General features: G+C 37.2%; 2 protein-coding genes across 6 annotated transcripts in view; both read left to right on the top strand.

Moving 5' to 3' along the window:
* LOC116180012 (multidrug resistance-associated protein 4-like) overlaps window positions 1-626 on the top strand; it is a 4,105-nt gene extending 3,479 nt beyond the window's left edge. Inside the window, exons 2-4 of the mRNA XM_031499834.1 lie at window positions 4-45; window positions 91-467; window positions 522-626. Coding sequence (XP_031355694.1) covers window positions 4-45; window positions 91-467; window positions 522-563 — 461 coding nt within the window. The 3' untranslated portion in view covers window positions 564-626. The remainder of the gene's footprint in view (window positions 1-3; window positions 46-90; window positions 468-521) is intronic.
* A 908-nt stretch (window positions 627-1,534) lies between these two features.
* Window positions 1,535-10,784, top strand: LOC116180639 (probable multidrug resistance-associated protein lethal(2)03659). Of its 5 annotated transcripts, none has more exons than XM_031500726.1 (11): window positions 1,535-1,994; window positions 3,521-3,593; window positions 4,814-4,976; window positions 5,026-5,271; window positions 5,322-5,746; window positions 6,916-8,290; window positions 8,338-8,774; window positions 8,823-9,050; window positions 9,105-9,671; window positions 9,721-10,097; window positions 10,149-10,784. In XM_031500726.1, the coding sequence occupies exons 3-11, from the start codon at window positions 4,897-4,899 to the stop codon at window positions 10,194-10,196; spliced, it is 3,783 nt and encodes a 1,260-aa protein (XP_031356586.1). In that variant the 5' UTR covers window positions 1,535-1,994; window positions 3,521-3,593; window positions 4,814-4,896; the 3' UTR covers window positions 10,197-10,784. The 5 variants fall into 5 exon arrangements, with proteins under 5 accessions (XP_031356586.1, XP_031356584.1, XP_031356585.1 ...); XM_031500723.1 differs by lacking the exon at window positions 1,535-1,994 and having other exon boundaries at window positions 3,579-3,593; window positions 10,149-10,219; window positions 10,272-10,784; XM_031500724.1 differs by lacking the exon at window positions 3,521-3,593.
* Window positions 10,785-12,840: the final 2,056 nt, after the last annotated feature.

Here is a 12,840-nt window from a genome sequence, read left to right as displayed (position 1 = left end):
TAGAAGAAGTAAGATTAAAAGAACTTGTCGCCGGTTTATCCGCAGGTATACCACCTAGAATATTTGCCCACCTAATTATAATAATTTAAGGCTTACACTTTGAAATATCCCCAGACACAGCGAACTTTAGCGTAGGGCAAAGGCAGCTTATCTGTTTGGCTCGTGCAATAGTTAGAAACAACAAAATACTACTTTTGGATGAGGCAACTGCTAATGTCGACCTAAAAACTGACGAAATTATTCAGGAGACCATAAGAACAAAATTCTCATGTTGTACAGTGATTACAATAGCTCATAGACTAAACACAGTAATAGATTCGGATAAAATATTGGTACTAGATTCTGGGGTAGCAGTTGAGTTTGATCATCCGTATGTATTACTTCAAAATAAAGATGGTGCATTTTATAATTTGGTGCAACAGACGGAGAAAGTAATGGCCGACGCCTTGTTTGATCTTGCGAGAAAGGTACAAAATGCTGCTCTTAGATTTGAAAGTGTCTAATCTATATTATACTTGCAGAACTACTCAAAGAGCCCTATTAATTCGAATGGAGAAGGATGACATGTTTCACTAATGTAATGAGGTTGAATGTGAATTGAAAAATATAAACTGCTGATAAACCTATGATTCAGTTTGAACTTCTAAGGGAAAACCAGAGGGCATCAACAACAATCTTAAAATTTCCTTAATAGTTTCTATTTTCTGTGTTATTGAAAACAAGTTAGTGAACCATTTCAGATTCCGAGAAAAGGAAAATCGCAATTATAATTTACACAGGGTGTAGCATATAAGTATGTTACGTTCACTTTGAGCAAACGTAACAAAATTACAGTTAGATAAGCACACGGTAAAATCAGGAAAATAGAGGTGGGTCGAGGTAAATAATGGGGTTCTCGTACACTAGTCAAAACCTTTGGCAAAACGAAGCAAAAAAGAAATATAGTGATAGTGATAGTAAACCGAATAGGCGCCACTTAGTCTTTAATAAATTTCAAAAGAGAATACTTACTGAAAGGAGCAACAAGGCACACTAAGAGATCCTTGTTCTGGTCTTGATAAGCTGAAGAAATAAAATAATTAACAGGGGTAGAACATAAACAAAAATTGTTGTCACAATCGATGGATAAATGATAATGGTATTCCAAATAGCGGAATATATAGGGATCATTGTTTTGAGAAGGGAGCTTTTCTGCCTTATCTGTAACAGATAGAACAAAAACAAGCAAACAAACAAAAGGAATAGTGCATAGCGCGCCATAAAATATTGCGTTCGAAACTCGAATCGTCCGTACGGTGTATATACTGATGTATCAAAACCTATTTATGGTATTATACTGTATGTTTTTCTTGATCATACTCCATGGCTACTTAGACTAAAAACTCGTGAAAACAGAATCTTTATAATTAACTTTTTCACGTTCAAGAAGAGGTAGAATAATCATTTCACATGATTTAGATGCAGAATTTATATCTCTATAACTTTTATTTGAAGTATTTTTGCGTAAAATAATACGTTTGCGCAAAGAAAAAGTAATTTCCCATATGAAACGCCTATGTTCGACTTTTCGATTTACACCCTGTACATCGTCTACGCTATTGTTATGCAACATTAAACCCAAGTGCACGTAATGTGTGTTGCCTATCCGTACTACGCGTTTTCACAATATCTTTTCTAATCTTTTCTCAATATAATACTGATGAGTGATGACCTATATTTACTTTCCTTTTTTGCTATCAATCTCTGCCCGTAATCCATTGCGGCGCCCGATAATTTATCACAACAATCCACTTAAATTTAAAACATAACACACGTGCATTCGCTTTCATATCAAGTAAAAAGTTCAGTTTTATTATTTTTCCAGGCTTCAAATAATTGTAGTTATGCGAACTCCAATTTTCATCACATCCACCCCTCTGTTGCATTAATTAATCGCCTCTTGCGACATGCAATGTCGATGCATTAGGGATATTCTCAATCCCGGTCCTATACGGGTAAGAAGAAATATTTCGTTTCATGTAATTAATACACTCCATTAATATACTCGTATGACCAATCAGCTTGGTTTTTGTTTCAAATTCTAACCAATCAGATGATTTTTTATATGCTTAAAAGCTAGGTAGCTTTTTATCAGCGATAAAAATGCGCGTAGGAATGCGTATGCCTCTTAAAACGTCAAATCCGACAAACGTCATACCCTCACACAAGGTTGCCGGTTCACTTCTACATGATTGATTGTAGGTTTGTGACGTATTTAGACTGAAGAGTTTCAAATTCGGATTAAAAACACAGCTTTTCAATCATTTATTTTGGGTGTATTTTACTCGCAAATAAAAATTGAGGACGCGTGGGTCTTTTTATTTTTAATGTACTTTGTAGATAAGAAATAAAAAATGAAGCCGGGATGCCCCCTTTGCTAAAAGGCAACCGATTTGAATTGCAACAACACAAATTTACTCGGTTTAAATACAAACCTCGAGTGTAATTCGGCAGGACAATTTAACGAACAAGAAACCACCAAATCAATCAATTATTGACAAATGTCAAACTAATCATATGGAAACGGATAATGCGATAATTGGTTCGAAAATGAATAAGTGAAAAACCACTAGTGCATTTGTCGCTGAAAAAGTTGCAGGTAACTTTTGCCGCTGTCAAGGTGACAATTGCACTGCGGCTTATGTGATTTATTATCACCATATAGTACATGAACTGCTATTAGCCCTATGCTTTCAATACAAAATTGTTGGTCACGGATAGAGGGCACTGTAGTCGTGGGTATGTTAAAGTCACTAAATATAGAAAGTACCGCAATCCATTGGGCTCGTGTGTTAGAGAGAGAACGCATGATTTTTGCCCAAAAATGGCGGAAGTTACCAGATTCTAGTAACTTTAATGGTAGGGATTGTTCCACCTGTTTGGAGATATCTGTATATATTTTTATAAAACATGACAGTACTTTGAAGTTAGGTTATAAAAAATGACAGCTATTCAGATTTTATTTGTCAATTTTTGTAAGTTGGCAGCAAATTTGCCCAAAAATGGCGGATGATTGCGGTACTTTCTATATCTAGTGACTTTAGGGTATGTTAAAGTCACTAAATATAGAAAGTACCGCAATCCATTGGGCTCGTGTGTTAGAGAGAGAACGCATGATTTTTGCTTGGAGATATCTGTATATATTTTTATAAAACATGACAGTACTATGAAGTTAGGTTATAAAAAATGACAGCTATTCAGATTTTATTTGTCAATTTTTTTAAGTTGGCAGCAAATTTGCCCAAAAATGGCGGATGGTTGCGGTACTTTCTATATCTAGTGACTTTAGGGTATGTGAATTTCATGATAAACTAAAGTCGTATGAACACCACTCGGATCGCGAAAAGAGTAGCTTTTGTGGTAACCGCGTAGTATGGGAAGCTTTAAATCTCTTGATTATCTTCTATACGTCCGCAAATAAGAATGTTTGCTTTTTTGCCATATCTGGGCACTTAATTAATTGACGTTTGTTAATTTATAGGTTAACAGCCACAAATCGTGTCGCATCGGACAATTTCGGACAGACTCGTTTACCCTGAAACGCACATACCCAGGTAATGTCCTTGAACATATTTTAGTTACAATTAGCAGTCCATGTACTATATATAGTCTAAGCTTTTCTTTATACATGAGTTGAATTGTCCGATTAAAAATCAAGCTCTTGTGTATTCACCCCCGAATAATCGCTTACATACTTGCGATCCGACCACGATACACTTACACACGGTATGCTCATTATTTTTCTCAAACGCGTTTTCTACTGCGCATTACGTCATCTGCGAACGTGTGGCGCCAAAATTCAAATGTTTATTCACGATCCAGTACACATGTCACGCGTGACAGTTTGCAACTGATCAGTTGTATCTACGAGCTTTAGCGTTAATTTGTTGATATAACTAATCGTTAGTGAAAATTCCAAAATGCCAGGTTGTGTAGTGGTTCAATGGAGCAATTCTAATAGAAAATCAAAAGGAACGGAAATATAATACTTTCGATTTCCAGACATTGAAGAATTTTCTCGAAAATGGATTGTTGCATGTCGTTGTAATGATAAAATTAACTTGAAAAATGGTGTATTTTAGTATTTACATTGCTGTTTAATTTTATAGTCTGTATTTGTTCTGTCCATTTTGAATCCAGCCGTTTTGAAGCACCGCTATGGGAACGACTTCTTAATTACACTTTTAAAAATAGCGGACATTTGAAACCTGATCCTGTACCTACTTTAAAACCACCACGTAATAATGAAAATCAAAATAACAGGAAAACGGAGGAGAGATTAGATCTTTTGATAACGCATTAATTACATAATATTTACTTAAAAAGCCGCACTTCATGTTTAGAGCCTATATTTTTGGTTAGAGTTTATTTCATACGATCGCTAAATCCCAGAAATACCCGACGCGACGATCTCTACACATATCAGTGTGATTTGTCTATCTAAGAAGCGTAATTTTGCTCTATATTCTGTGGTTTTGTTCGCACGTGACGTCACACTAGATGCGCAAGAGCATACCGTTGTAAGTGTATCGTGCTTGCGATTAATAGCGTTTGGTCTGAGATACTTGAATTTTATTGGAAATTAGTTTACGCGCGTTTTTGAACTTTGGGTTCCTCTAAACAAAATGCCTGTAATCAGACTTGGATTGAAATTTGCGCAAACATTTAGCACTTTAATGACAAATAAACAAATAACTCTGTCTGTGCTGATGGCGCGAAATTAAATTTGCCTTTTTATTGAATTGTTAATTAAGTAACCCTTTATCTTTTCTAGGCTGCATTGTGGGACGAAGCACTTATCACTCTGTAATCTCCGTTATCTAACGCAATAGCGTCGACAACGTTTCCACTGAAAAAATGGAGGATAATTCTAGGTATCGGCCTCAAAACCGCAACCCAAGGGAAAATGCTACTCTGCTATCTGTTTGGACTTACTTGTAAGTAGTATTTAATTCGAGATGTTAATTAATTATCTTACAATTTTAGCTTTACTTTACCTACATTTTTGCTGGGGTATCGTAAGGGAATTACTGAGGATGACATTTACGAAACCCTTCATGATCAGAAATCAAGTACTTTGGGTGTCTCTGCCATAAAATTATGGGAAGATGAAATTAGAAATGCGTCAGGAAATAAACGACAACCATCGTTAAGAAAGCTATTGGTCAAAATGCTACTCAGAGAATATCTGCTGTGTACTGCAATTACAGCTACTGCCGATGTGATCATAAGGTAGCAATAAATATACACGTCTTTAGTCATATATGATATTTTGGTTTTAGACCATTGCAAGCTTTCTTTCTTGGCGAATTAATATCATGTAGCACCTTGGGACTCGAGCAAGACTGGACTCCGTATTTATATGCCTTGGCTGTTATTATGACGGTATTCCTGCACTGTTTTCTAGCACAACCTGCTGTAATGGGATCCTACGTGACCGCATTGAAAATACGGGTCATATGCAGCAGTCTTATATACAGAAAATTATTAAGACTTAGCAACGGTGCCCTAAATCGAACTACACCTGGAAAAATTCTTAATTTAATATCAAATGATGTCAGCGTGTTTGAAAAAATGGTATTTGCATCGCAGTTCTTATGGATCACCCCCATTCAAACTGCCGTGATCATAGGCTTATTGTACAGGGAAATTGGCATTTCTTCGGTTTTTGGTGTAGCAACTTTACTACTTTTTCTACCAATGTATTGTAAGTTTTCCTTTTGATGGTGTTTGCTAGTTTAGAAAACATTACTTGCTTATTTCAAAGCTGTATGGAGCTCAACATAATATTTAAACTACCGACGCGACGGTCGAGGGCGTTTGATACTCGGGCAGCTCATACCTAAACAGATGTACCCACACAAACACATACACAGGACGATTCGTACCCTGAACGATTTTACTCACAATTATTCGCATCCAAGTCACACCGAAGAGACAAGTAGTTTACTTGGAAAACGTATTCTAATATAATGTGAAGCATGATGGATACCTACTTTCGTAAACGTTACCTACTGTTTCTGTTTGAGTAATTAAATGTTCTTAGTTTTGTGAATTGTGTACTCTGGGTCAATTATTTAGGGGCTTAACGTCTGGGCGTGAAATGACTAATGCTTCCCATAAACACTCAGTTGAACTAGCCCTATATCATCAGTTCTAGCAAGCGCCGCAACTGTCAAGTGAACTGCCTTCACCCTACACATGATTCAAAAAACATCACTATACGCGTCAAATCATTTCTTTTTGTTAATGTACAATTTTCAGTGGGAAGTTTTAGTCGCAATCGAAAATGTCACGGAAATTTCTGCGGAAATGTGTTGCTTTCACTCTAATTGTAATGTTTTCGCAGAAGAAAAGTTGCGCATCAGTTCAGTCCAAGCTTGGCGCGAAACATCCCTACACATTACCGCCTGGACTGAACTGTGGACCGAACTGGTTGAAAACTGACAAATAATGCTTCCCCTAAACACTCAGTCCACAGTTCAGTGCAGCCATGAATGTGTAGGGATGTTTCGCGCCAAGCTTGGACTCAACTGGGGCGCGGCTCGCGAACTTTCAGCACGACGAAACTTTAGGGCTCAGTTCTTAATTGTCGACCATTTTCTCCTTTTCTTCTGCAAAAACACTACAATATGCGTGATGAGCAACACATTTCTGGAATTAATAGTTTTGGGTATACAAAGTCCTGTAATGCGTACGAAACGTCCCAACCCACACTGTTAGCGTTCATGTTTGTCTTATACTGGAGTTTAGCATGAGATACTTCAAGCAACAAACGGTCTGTCCTAGTAGCTGCTACAGACTACTCGCGTTTGCACTTTGTATAACATGTTTTAATTATAATCTCAAACCATTAATGCTTGTTATTGTTTACAGTTGTACTTGGAAAATTGACCTCGTCTTATCGTCTAAAGACATCAACAGAAAGGGACAATCGTTTACGATTGATGAACGAAATTATCCATGGGATAAACGTCATAAAAATGTACGCTTGGGAGAAACCATTTGCCAAAATGATAGACAAAATCAGAAAGGCGGAATTGCATTTCGTACGACTAGGACTGTACGTTAAAAGCTGTTACATAGCCTTTGGAACGTTTCATGTACTATCACTGTTCGTAACGATCACAGCATTGGCAATTATAGATCGAAGTTTATTAAACCCGAAGTCTGTTTTTGTTGCAAGTCCGTTAATATACGCGAATGCTATGGCCTTAAGTTACCTACTACCACAAGGTATGATATTCTTAAGCGAAATGTCGGTTTCATTGGACCGTATTGCGGCGTTTCTGCTTTGTGATGAAGTTGATGTGGTAGCAACCTCGACGAAAGAAAATGTTGCACTTAAAATCGAACATGGTGCATCAAAGTGGGATCAAAATGCCAAAGATAACTTGCTCACAGACTTGAACGTCGAAATATGGCCCGAAAAGCTGACTGCTATAGTTGGTCCTACTGGAAGTGGGAAAACTAGTTTGTTAAATATGATCCTGGGAGAAATGCCAATATCCAGTGGACTCTTGTCGGTCAACGGAAGTATCAGTTATGCATCACAAGAGCCTTGGATATTTCCATCGACGGTACGTCAGAACATACTATTTGGTAGCGAATGGAACGAAACTCGCTACAGTGCCGTGATTAAGTGCTGTGCTCTCGAACGTGACCTAAAGCTTCTCCCTTATGGTGACAAAACAACGGTTGGGGAAAAAGGGACATCTCTAAGTGGTGGGCAGAAGGCCAGAGTTAGTCTTGCCCGAGCCATTTATAGGGACGCAAATATCTACTTATTAGACGACCCGCTTTCGGCGGTAGATGCGCACGTCGGTAAACAAATCTTTGAGCAATGCTTTGAAGTTTTTCTCAAAGGAAAAACGGTAGTATTGGTTACACACCAACTGCAGTATTTACAACGCGTTGACTACATATTGGTATTGCATAACGGATCATTAGCCGCCAAAGGGACTAAGAATGAGTTAGAGAGCTCGGGTTTCACTTTCATTAAATACTTAGGACAAAATAATGAAGAAGAAGAATTAGAGGTAACCGATAACTCTATTGGTACAGATCCCAAACCTTTAGAGGAAAAGTCCCAATTTGAAGAACAAACAAAGGACTCTTCCTTCATTTCATGTGACACATATAAACGTTACTTTTTAGCATCTAAAGATTACGTAACACTCGTGTTCGCCATTTTATTTTCTTCTCTCACACAAATAGCTGCAAGTGCTACCAACTACATTTTAGCGCAATGGTAACGTATGCCACTACTACTACTACTACTACTACTAATATGTTTAGGGTAGATGTGGGACAATTTGAAGATACTGATCACCAACGATACAGTTACATATTCGGCAGTATCGCAATCGCTTCTGTTATTTTCACAATTTTAAGATCCATTTATTCTATGAAGCTAGCCAAGAGATCTTCCAAAGCATTACACGAAACAATGTTTAAAAACGTCATTCGGGCTACTGTAAGCTTCTTCTATGCAAACTCGTCCGGAATAATTTTAAACCGCTTTGCAAAAGATTTGGCAATCGTTGATGAACTGCTGCCTATGGCAGTGATGGTCGTTTTGCGAACGATCTTAAGTATTTTAGGAGTCTTTGTAGTGATTTGTTTTGTTAACGCTTGGTTTCTTATTCCAACTCTTTTAGTTGTAGCCACCCTTTACTATTTAAGGCGATTTTATTTAACTACAGCTTTAAATCTGTTGAGAGTGGAAGGGCAATGTATACTATAACCCACAAATTTATCCACATCAGCAAATATCGTTTTAGTGCGAGGACCAGTTTATAGTCACGTAAATGCTTCTTTGCAAGGTCTACCCATCATAAGAGCATTTGGGGTTAAAAATGTATTGACAAACGAATTTTACTACCATCAAGATATACACACTAGCTCGTTATATATGGCGTTAGCAACTTCTAGAGCATTTGGATATTGGGCAGATCTAGTAGTTGTCATTTATATTGTGGTGCTCACACTCCACTATACGTTTAATTCAGGTATACTCATGAGATTGTTCTTTAAAGCCAAGAAATTACATCCCGTTCTTTCAGATGCACATGGTGCTAACATTGGATTAGTTATATCTCAAGCAATGCAAATGATGGGCCAATTAGCTTGGGGAGTGCGACAATTCGCGGAAATGGAAAATTTTATGGTATCAGTCGAGCGATTATCTCAATATGACACAATTAAAACAGAACGATCCGGCGACCATGCGGAAATAGACTGGCCTACTCGCGGGGAAATTAAATTTGTCGGCGTCAGCTTGAAATACTCTGAAACAGCACCTTACGCTTTGAAAGATTTGAATTTCATTATCCGTCCGTTGGAAAAAGTTGGTATCGTTGGTAGAACGGGTGCTGGAAAATCTTCGATAATGTCCGCCATATTTCAATTTGTCGAAATAGAGGGTTCAATTGTAATCGACGACATTAATCTTGTAAACGTTAGTTTGGGCTATTTAAGAAAGAAAATATCGGTCATTCCCCAAGATCCAGTACTATTTTCTGGAAGCCTCAGGTATAACTTAGATCCTTTTAGCGAATATCAGGATGAAACGCTGTGGCGTGCACTAGAAGAGGTCAGACTTAAAGAGGTTGTCGATAATTTCAGTTCAGGTATTAATCTCTCAATTGGGTTAAATGGGATAAATGACAGAGGTTGAAGGTCTAAATCTGGAAATATCACAGGATGGGTCCAATTTCAGTGTAGGCCAACGCCAGCTTATATGTTTAGCGCGCGCTATTCTCCGAAAAAACCGGATATTGCTTCTGGATGAGGCAACAGCGAATGTTGATCTTGAAACTGACATAATTATCCAGGAAACTATTAGAGATAAATTTTCGAAATGCACTGTTCTAACTATAGCACATAGGTTAAACACCATCATGGATTCCGACAAAGTACTGGTGGTGGATGCAGGGGTCGCAGTTGAATTTGACCATCCCTATGTACTACTTCAAAACAAAGTGGGGGTGTTTTATAATCTAGTGCAACAAACCGAAAAAGTGATGGCGAACACTCTTCTATCAATTGCGAAAGAGGTATCTTAACCTGCTTTTTTTACTTGGTTACTTAGTGCAACTTGGTTACAGAGCTACGAAAAGAATACATCACCAACAGCAATAAATCAATATAATTGATAAACCTCTGTCTGTTATAGCATGTAAAATCTGAGAGATGTTCTAAATGTTTAGTAAATTTAGATTGATTTCTAGTTCAATAATCAATGGGTTAGTATAATGGTTCATATCCGTATAAAAGAAGAAATCCGAAGCAATCCCTTGAGATCCTCCGAAATTCCGACTTTTGCCCGAGAGGGATAGAAATACTTGTTATACCTAATGGTATAAATCGTTACATGATCATTCATCTCATAGTCGAAGGGCTTTACTAAATGTTGAGCTCTCGGTGTTCACAAGTTACAAGAAATCGCCTTTAAATGAAATATCGCTTGGGCATAAAACTCTCTTGAATATTTTTTAATTAAATCAATCCACTACTACGCTAATTCAAATATATAACGAAGCTATCGACAACAAATAGTAACACGACGGAACGCGACAATACTACAACGCGATAGAGGTTCGAGAAGTTCGCAACAGTTTGGAAGCAGGATTGTTTCCTGCATGTGCTGCTATAATCCTGCTTCTTAGTGCAAGTCAGCAACATTAACATTTCCCAATACTTACTGTTAGATGCTTAAGTAACAATATAAACTATTAGATGTCGGTGGAAATCTTTGTAACGTTGCCAAATTCAGTTTTTCCTTTTCCAAAAGGTAAGTACTCCATTCCAAAAAGAATGGATTATCGTATAAAGTGGAATCGAAAGGAGAACCTGAACCCCGTATGCAATAGGCGGTGCACTTTGCATTTCCCGATCGACGACTAAATGAAGATTAAATGTAAGCTATTTTGAATAAAGTGTATTTAAAATTTCGCTAGCATGCTCCTTTCTATGCAATGCAATGTCGTTACCATATGTAATTTCTCTCTCGGTTTTTTTTACTTAATATAATACTTGCTCCTACCTATTGCCTTGGAACACAGTTTCGTACAAAGGGAAAACAATACTTCTTAAAAAGCTAGTAAATCATATACTAGGGTCGCTCTATAGTTATTTGTATTAAGCCGTACATCTTAATAAGTATCTGCTCTTCAATTGAGCAGATTTCTCATTCACTTTAGCGCGCCTTATTTGAGAAATTGTGATCACTATCTTTCTTTAAACTTTGACCATTTTGTATGTATTTTTTCAATATTTACACAATCAATAAAAGTAAGTTAATTTCTAGGTTAATTTTATATGTCAAACAGATTACAATAGAGTATGGTTACAAGTAAAAGAAGAAAGCACACGCAAGTTCTGTATTAATTTCCGTACTGTTAATGTAAAAGTGATAACGTATTGGCCTTATTGGAATTAGTAAAGTAATTGAAGTAATTTGGAGGCATTCCTAATGCATACCCTACCCAACTTACGGCAGTGTCTACATTAATTAATAAATTAATAAATTTAAAACAAATTTAAAATTTTAATTTCGTGTAGCGTAAGATATACGTTGCTATTTAGTGAAATACCAACTAATCAAAATGAGACAAAAGATGTTGGTTTAAAGGTGACCTGAAAATTTTGTTATGGTTCCTGGTATACTTTCAATGTGTGTGGTGAACCATTTTCTTTTGGTCCAATTGTTGATCAACTTTGGTTGGACCAAACTAGGCTGGTCTCTGCAACCAATTCCATACTAAAATATTGGGTACCATTTAGTAAATGAACTCGGTTAGCTCCGTACTACAAGCGTAAGAAGCCTGTCAGTATTAAATCTTCTTGTACGAGTTATTGTTGGTAGGCAACACACCCCTGTTTTGAATTTGGTCTAAAAGTCATGCTATAGAGGTAGGTGTAAACCACTCCTCGCATATAATACCCAGTTTGTGTCAATATATATTTCTTATCACTAACCATATTACTTATTTTCATTTATTATGAAAAATTATATTATTTACACCCCTACTGACATAGTTCCTCATGAAGGCTGTAGACATCATTACCGAATTCGATTTGTTTTTCAAAGCATTGATTCCATTGAGCGCATTATTGAATCCACCGACTGCCCGAGCACGACTACTATTAATGAATAATTTGACACTGATTTTAACATCATGTCACGAGCGTGGCTGTCGCCAAGTATTAAAACTCCGGGTTAACCATGACTTGGGTGCTTGATACAACTTTTTAAATCCAAAGTGCTTAGTGCTTGGGGCTTGAATGAGCTTTTTCTGAGTGGTTGGCGTGTGGTCTGGTGGGTGAAACACTTTCACAGCTTTTCATCAGCTGTTCTGCACCGATCTAGGGACTCCACTCTAACTCTTTGGACCTTTAGGGAAAGGCTACCTCATTGTAAATCAATTAAGTATCCTTCTACCTTCTATCAACCAATGCTAGTGATGTGAAAACTTTCAAACCTGAGGTAGCCTTGAAGGCTACTGAAACCCCAGATAACGACACTGGAGAGTGGCAAAAGCCGAAAAGTAGGCGAAACAGAAGGCCAACGTTAACTACTGGAACGTCTGACAGCGATTCTACCATTAAGGGTGTCGCTAAAACAATAACTTATTATGTGTCACGATTACATCCCGACACAACTATACCACAAATTTCGGAACATATGAAGAATAAGAGCATCACTCCTACCGTAATTCAACAAATGCCTTCTAAATATCCTGAGTCTTACTCCTCATTTAAGATCTCTATCCAGCCAGAAGATAATGAGCTATTCCT

The sequence above is a fragment of the Photinus pyralis genome, unplaced genomic scaffold (genome assembly GCF_008802855.1).
Source record: "Photinus pyralis isolate 1611_PpyrPB1 unplaced genomic scaffold, Ppyr1.3 Ppyr1.4_LG9, whole genome shotgun sequence".
In the NCBI taxonomy this organism is placed as follows: domain Eukaryota; kingdom Metazoa; phylum Arthropoda; class Insecta; order Coleoptera; family Lampyridae; genus Photinus; species Photinus pyralis.
The sequence above is the reverse complement of the archived record's forward strand: the minus strand, read 5'-3'. Positions and strand labels throughout refer to the sequence as shown.

What these genes read in the sequence shown, in the direction of transcription:
- LOC116180639 (XM_031500724.1), top strand. Translation starts at nt 4,897, where the DNA reads ATGGAGGATAATTCTAGGTATCGGCCTCAAAACCGCAACCCAAGGGAA. An exon ending in AACTACATTTTAGCGCAATG is followed by an intron (nt 8,291 to 8,337) that starts GTAACGTATGCC and finishes TAATATGTTTAG; the next exon opens with GGTAGATGTGGGACAATTTG. An exon ending in GTTGAGAGTGGAAGGGCAAT is followed by an intron (nt 8,775 to 8,822) that starts GTATACTATAAC and finishes ATATCGTTTTAG; the next exon opens with TGCGAGGACCAGTTTATAGT.